This window comes from Triticum urartu, chromosome 1A (assembly GCF_056163025.1).
Source record: "Triticum urartu cultivar PI428250 chromosome 1A, HENAU_Tu73, whole genome shotgun sequence".
NCBI lineage: Eukaryota > Viridiplantae > Streptophyta > Magnoliopsida > Poales > Poaceae > Triticum > Triticum urartu.
This window is the reverse complement of record NC_141873.1, coordinates 371,567,583-371,574,968: the sequence shown is the minus strand read 5'-3', so window position 1 is coordinate 371,574,968 and position 7,386 is coordinate 371,567,583. Positions and strand designations below refer to the sequence as shown.

Genomic DNA, 7,386 nt, shown 5'->3' with positions numbered 1-7,386 from the left:
TTCGCCGAACTTCTTTTATTTTAAAACGTGCTTGGGGCGGCTCTGAGGTCGACGACTAAGGACCAACTCGCCTCAGGCCTAATTTTTACGCCGGCTCACCCTTGACAGCGATTTTAGGCGTCCCTGAAAGGCCAACGGCTGGAGATGCCCTTAATGGGCTTACGGCCCCCGTCCTCTATTTTTTGGCCCTTGCTTTCCTAGGTGTTGAAATAAAACGGAGCGCCGCCGCCTCCTTCACTCATTTCCAGTGCGCGACATGGCCTCTCAGCAATCCTTGCCGCCGCCGCCGCCGCCGCCGCCGAAGAAGAAGAAATCCCCGCCACCCGCTCCCACCACCATATGCGCCCTCGGCGACGACCTTCTGCGCGAGGTATTCCTCTGCCTCCCCTCCCTCCCGAGCCTCGTCCGCGCCTCCCTCACCTGCAGTCCCTTCCTCCGCGCCGTCCGCTCGTCGCCTGCATTCCGCCGCCGGTTCCGCGACCTCCACCCACCCCAGCTCCTAGGAATCTTCCTCAACATCCACGACCCCGCCTTGCCAGCCTTTGCGCCCACCCGCCGCCGCTCCGACGTGGACCACGCCGCCGCCATCCGCGGCGCCGATGTCTTTTTTACCCTACTCCCTGAAGACGATAACGACTCCGATCCGGAGTGGACAATAGAAGACTGCCGCGATGGATATGTCATTCTCGTCAACTGGCAAATCAAGAAAATGGCCGTCTACGATCCCCTCACACGGGCTCTGGATCTCTTCGCCGTGCCACCGGAGGAGGTCTGCAGCGACATGTACGTTGAGTTCCACATGCTCGCCTCTGAATGCCACAGGCAGTACCGCATCGTCTCTGTCGCTCATGAAAGGCGGGGGGCGCAAGCTGCCTTGTTCTCATCAGATACCAGGGAGTGGCAGGTTTTCCCGTTTTCGGAGGATGCCAGCCCGCCGGACGATGGTTTGGGTGGTACAATGGTGAATGGGTCTGTTTATTGGACATTTGCAAGCGGATCCAATATCCGTGTGCTGAACACTGCCACACTGCAATTCTCGGAAATCAATCCGCCGCTGCACATGGAAGGGCAAGGGGAATTTAAGCCTGGTGAGACCAAGGATGGGAAGGTCTGTTTGGTCTGCGCAGTTAAGCTCACGCTTGTTGTTTGGATCTGGAGACCCGACGATGACGGTGTTGATAGATGGATCCTGGACAAAACAATTTCGCTGCAGGACGGTTTGGGTGGTGATGTTGCTCTCAATATTGTGGCGATTATCAGTGGCTTTGTGTATTTTTCTACTTTTTCTGAGATGAATCAGGATTCTTGCTTGTTCATGTCCTACTGCTTTGAAACAGAAAAGCTGAATAAGCTGTGCCCTGTCACTCACTCTTACCATTCCTATCCCTACATCATGGGGTTCCCTCCTTCATTGGTATGCAATAAGGTGAGCCCTCAATCTGAAGAGGCTTGACTAGGCCGAAGAAGAAAACTGGACCAGAGAATGTTACTTTCTCGCTAGAGTAAAACCAAGATGCCCCATTGTTGTTGGGAATTGTTGGTCATTTGTGTAACCCAATCATATGTCATTGTAGCTGACATGATATTGCTTTTGTAACTAGAAAGTAGCTGAAGCTTACTTCTATGCTTGGAAGAAGTATTCTATGGGGATTAACAATGTTTCCTTAATGCCAAATGGGAACTCAGATGGTTCTCGGTTACTTTTTAGCTAGATTCTTAAATTCTCTTGTGTGCATATACATGAAAAAACATCTTCAATTGGCTCTCTGTCCTTTGTAGAATGCTAATAATGTAAATGTTAAGCAACGTGTTGACCTAACTATGTATTTGTAACCTTCACTGTATCAATAGAATTAGGCAAAGATACAACTTGCAAGATCAGTTTATAATTGGCATAAATGAAGCTAGATTTTATTTTGCATTATTTTGCTCAAGTATACATAGTTGGATCCTAGTTGGATCCTATCAGTGTAACTGGTGAGTTATTTACCCAAAACCACCACACTTGGAGCTAGGGTAACGACTTGGTACCACAATTGAACCAGGGCACAAAAAACCACCGGTTTTGTGCCTAATGTGTAACGCGGAGCACTGATGCTCAAATTTGATCGTGGAAACAGCGGAACCGACAGGTGGGGTCCGCCCGTCGGGACGACGTGGCATGTCAATCTGGACAATTCGTTGAGGTGGACGTAGGTCCCATCTGTCATACTCACACACCTCCTTCCTCATCTCTATCTTTCTCTCCCTCTCTAATCAGCCACACAGAAGACGCCGCCGGTGGCCACACTCAGGCCGGACCCATGCTGCCTCCACCGCATGGTCGGCCACCACGGCCATCCCCGTCGGTAGTCGGCGCCTGACGAGCCGCTCTTCCCCGAACATCAACCTCCTCCTCTCGTCCAGGGCTTTGGTGATGCGTGCCTTGCCCCGAGCAGCACCACTCGAGCCGCTTGCTTGCCGGCCGCGGCCCGCTCCGGATGTGGCGCTCGCGACCCCGCCACCTCGGATCTGGCGCCCAGGAGCCCGCTGTCGTCTGCAACGGCCGCCGGCGTCCGCACCCCACGGCGTCATCTCCTCCCCGATCTGCGGTCGTCGTCGGCCATCAGTCTCGTGGCCAGAGACCACCCCAAGCCCTAGCACCTTGTCTGGGAGCTCTGGAATGCCTCCTCGAGCAATCCTATCGGAGTACTTGGACCCGGACGTCCAGAATCGGCGGCGCTGCGGTCGTCTTCTCCACCTCCGACCACACACCACCGCGCCTTGATATCCCGCTCCGATGAATCTCCGCGCCTCGCATCTAGTCCCTAGGCTTCGATACGTCCTCCTAATGCCTCCGCCGCCAGCTTCGACAAGCTATGGGTCACCAAGCCGTCTTCCCCGCCTCACCATGCTCCGTCGGCCGTTGCCGCTGACGAGGACGTTGCTCCAGTGCTACCTCACCGCGTCCAAGCACGCATACGTGCTCAAGGTGAGCCCCCCTCGCATTCCCCGTGCCACGGCGTGCCGCGATGTGTTCAGTTACCACAGGATGAACGCAGGGAAGGTGCTCGACGGAATGCCCATAGATAGAATGTTGTGAAGAAGATGACCCTCTAGTCATTGACAGGTGGGACCCACGTCTCATTTGCCACATCACTCGGTCAAAGTTTTTTGTCGTCGCCATGTCAGCCCGACCAGTGCGGCCAACTTGTCAGTTTCACTGTTTTCGTGAGCTTATCAGACAATCAGTGCTTGGTGTTACGCATTAGGCACATAACCGGTGGTTTTTTGTGCCCTGGTTTAAATGTGGTACTAAGTTGTTATCCTAGCCACAAGTGTGGTGGTTTTGGGTAAATAACTCGTAACTGGTCATTTGGAAATATTGTGTCGGCCTAGCTATTTGGAGCAGGTCCAGGCTTGCGGTTCTGATGATCAAGGGCGAGTTTAAGCGTCTTCTAAGCACGCCATGCTCCACGAGGACTGATATTGCAGCTTGAAACACACACTTGAAATTTTCTCAAGCTACTGTTACCCAATCAACCCCAAGGACTCTGCTGCCCACCTCCTGAAGATACCGCTGCCTCCAGACCTTGAATCACTTGGTATGCAACTGCGTTATGCTGTATAGATGGAGTTCATGTAGAATGTTGTGACAGTGGGATTCCTAATTAGAGCGCTAATTCCCCATTTTGCATCCAATTACATGCAACGCTATAGTTTTCATGCCAACCGCAGTGCCTGCTCTGCTAAAAGCTGAACGGTTTTGCTGTATGCCACTTTTATCTTGGCCTAATTTCAAGAACTTGTAGAACTCATCACATGGTTGACCATAGTTGATTGATCTTTCAGGTCAATGGTACTCGTCTTTTTCTAATGTTCCCCGTGTGTTGTAGACTATTGATAGACTGCACTCTGAATGTTGTAATTATCTCAAAATTGAGCTGCCGCTGCACCTCTCGAAATAGGCTTTCGCAGCTGCTGCTGCACCCGGAAGGGTGAGAAGCTCTGTAACGTTTGTGTTTTTCAACTCATGCTTGATGTCGGGGTTTGGGGAGACCTGGCGATGACGATTTGTGGAGATGAATGCTGGACAAGACATTTCCACTGTTTTGGGCCAGTTAATCATGTGAATATTCAGTGTTCAGTGCTGGTAGTGGATCATTTTGCATTGAAGACTGACAATTATTGATGGATTTGTGCACTTGTCCACTTGCCGTGAGAAGGATCGTAGTTTATCTTGTTCGTTCCTATAACTTTATCCTACGGTTTTTACTGATGTCTTTTGATTCTGTAGATGCAATCCTTGTTAGATTTACTCATTTAGTATAGAACAATAAGTCAACACCCCCTCTGCTATCAGTGCACGATTGATGGCATGTTCTGTTATTTTGGTTTTTGAAACTACCGTGTTATCGCACTGCTGACACCGTATGCTACATGTGGACTTCGGTTTCGTTGATAAACAAGCCCAGGTCTCCGGACTCCTCCCTGTGTACTGGAAGTGCTGTATGCACTCTGATATTTGTGATTTCTCAGCAGAAATGTTTGATCACATTGCTGCATAACCAAAGATATGCACTATGAAATATATGACCAATTATTTTCACCACCACAAAGATTGTGGCGTTCCTCGGTTGGACATTTTCTTCTTTTCAAACTATAATTCAAACATAGTCAGCTCTTCCCATAACTGTGGTTTTCTCTTCCCTTCCACCGACACGGTGTTTTGCGATGTGATGGTGTGGTGCTTCTGGCTTGGCGTCTTCCGTGCTCCCTTGAAGCTAGTCGGGATTCTTTCACCCCTCATTGGATGGGTCATGCTGCATCGCTTGATTGCTGGAGGGCACTAGGAGGTCGCAATGTGGAGCGGTTCTCCTTCGATGACAACAGTTGATGGTTGGGCATGTTGGAGTTGTGCATTTTTGTTTCAAGTTTCCACCGCTAGGTCGGCCAATGAGGAGTTTGCTCCCTTTGTATCTGGTTTTCCCCACTTTTCTCTAATTAATCGGGTAGCTCTCTTCTTCTCCAATAAAATGCAGGAACTCACAGCCTTTTGAGATTAACTTCAGGCATAGAAAACTCAATTTCATGGACTAATCAAGTACAAACACTTTCATACATAAAAAAAAGTGCAGACACTTTCACACACATTGCATTCGGTGATATTGGGAAGATACATACATCGAGCTTGAGCTATATTGCCTTGATTATTCTTTGTGCCATCTCTGTGAGAAATATCACTTTATTCTGCCACTCATAGCTAGCCTCATATATGGATCCAAAGTACTGCCGTGAGTCAGCTGCCCTGCCGCACAAGCTTACTGATTCATATTGCTCATGATAGTGTTTGTGAAAATTCAAGATGCAGCTGCCCTGCCGCACAAGCTTATTGCTTCGTATTGCTAATGATAGTGTTTATGAAGATTCAAGAAAAGCTGAGCTTTGCTTTGGTGCCCCCTCCCCCAAGAAGACGAGATTTCTAATCTGTCAAGCGAGAACTCATGTTTCATTTGCATTTTTTTTTTGAAATGTCAACAAGTACTTCTACGTAGAGTGGCATTCTACATGTGTATCTTTTTTTAGACAAGCATTCTTAACCCCTTTCCACTACTTATCATAACGAAAATATACAAAGTTCAGTGTCACCAAAACCACCCAGGATACCGACTGACTTAAGGAGGCTAGAAAGGGGAGAGTGAGTTCAAAGCACCACTGGGAAACCCACCGCGAACACTCATCATCGAGCAGCCCACTGTGGGACGAAAACCCAGTGACACCAAAGATCAAGCTACACCTATCAAACTAAAACAGTTTTGACCCTACATAAAGGAAGCCAACAACAGCTAACGACCCCAAAAGGCTCACATATTGAGCAGATAGACGCTCACGCAGGAGCAAAGACCAGCAGTAATATAACACCAAAACCATCCGGGAGGAAGAGAAGCACCCCCACACCACAACCCTGTCAAAGCGCCCTCACTCCACAGCTGCTTCTGCTAGAGCCGCACAGATTCGCATCATCGTCGAAGCATTAGCCCTGAGCATCTTGGCTCCCCGCTCCATGCCTTCACGGTCCTCGCCAGCCATCAAACCTGCCCAGTATGTCAAAAAAAACCACAAGCAAAATATATCACATTAAACAAAGTCTTAAGTTTTTTCTGCTCGAACGTGGCTTGGTTACGGCAGCTCCAAATCGCCCAGCAAACCGCTGCCAAGCCAAAGGTATAGAACCTAGCCCCATCACAGAGGAAAACATAGCACCAGGAAAAGTATTGCCAAATGTTGTTCGGGCATAGATCCGTGCCCAGTACACACCCAACCGTCCTCCAGGCTACACGAGCAACATGGCATGTGAAAAAGAGATGTTGCGAAGTTTCAACCTCTTTGCAAAATGAGCACCTGGGATTACCAGCCCAATTCCGCTTCTTCACTACTTCTCTAGTCAGGATAGCGTCTTGAAAAAGCTGCCATAGAAAAATTTGAATTTTAAAGGGGATCTTGGCTTTCCAAATCCACCTATAATCACATCCTGCCAGGTGTCTTTCTAAATAGGTGTAAACTGATTTGGTCGAGAATCGTTTCTTTTTTCCCAAGGCCCAAACAACCTGATCAGGTTCATTAGACAAGGGCCAGGAGTTCACCGCCTTAACGAGGTCCTTCCACTGATATGCAAGAGGAGGGTGCAGGCCACCTACAATATATATATATATATATATATATATATATATATATATATATATATATATATATATATATAGGAGTAGGATTTTCTACAAGTGCTTGCCACAGAACTAGTTAAGGGTTTCAACGGTGCAAAAGTTCTCAAAAATTCTGAAAAAAATACTGAACCAACACATCTATAATATAACATGATCCAATGGAGGGATTAAAAAAATACGACTGTATGTGTCCTGGACAAAAAAACAAATAGTTCAGTATATATTTATGTCGCAGTGAGCTGAAATGCTTATTATTTTTGCCGAGGACACATAGATGCATATTTTGACAATCCCTCCGTTGGATCATCTTATTACATTAGAGAGATGCTCCCATATTTATTTCATATTTTTTGATAACTTTTGAACCGTTAAAAGTTTAGGGACACTTAACTAGTTCTATGACAAGCTATGGTAGACACAGTTTTACCTATATATATATATATATATATGTATATATGGTCGCGCTATTCGTCACCCTGGGTGAGGAATAGTTATTCTTTACCCCCTCTATTTTACCATCAATGCACCGTAATTTTGTGTTTCGTAAGTTTTGTCTTATTTTTGACGCAAAAAGAGCCCGTAAGAAAATATATAATCGCCGTAAAAATACTTTATATTATGTAAAATTACAAACGTAAAAACATAGTCTAAAATACATATAAACTGCAAATTTTCTTGTCTTATG

At 47.3% G+C, this 7,386-nt stretch overlaps 1 protein-coding gene across 1 annotated transcript; it reads left to right on the top strand.

Moving 5' to 3' along the window:
• Positions 1-217: 217 nt before the first annotated feature.
• LOC125533703 (uncharacterized) lies at positions 218-1,721 on the top strand. Its single transcript, XM_048697073.2, has one exon. The coding sequence runs from the start codon at positions 257-259 to the stop codon at positions 1,451-1,453; it is 1,197 nt and encodes a 398-aa protein (XP_048553030.1). The 5' UTR covers positions 218-256; the 3' UTR covers positions 1,454-1,721.
• The last annotated feature ends 5,665 nt before the right edge of the window (positions 1,722-7,386 follow it).

What these genes read in the sequence shown, in the direction of transcription:
- LOC125533703 (XM_048697073.2), top strand. Translation starts at nt 257, where the DNA reads ATGGCCTCTCAGCAATCCTTGCCGCCGCCGCCGCCGCCGCCGCCGAAG.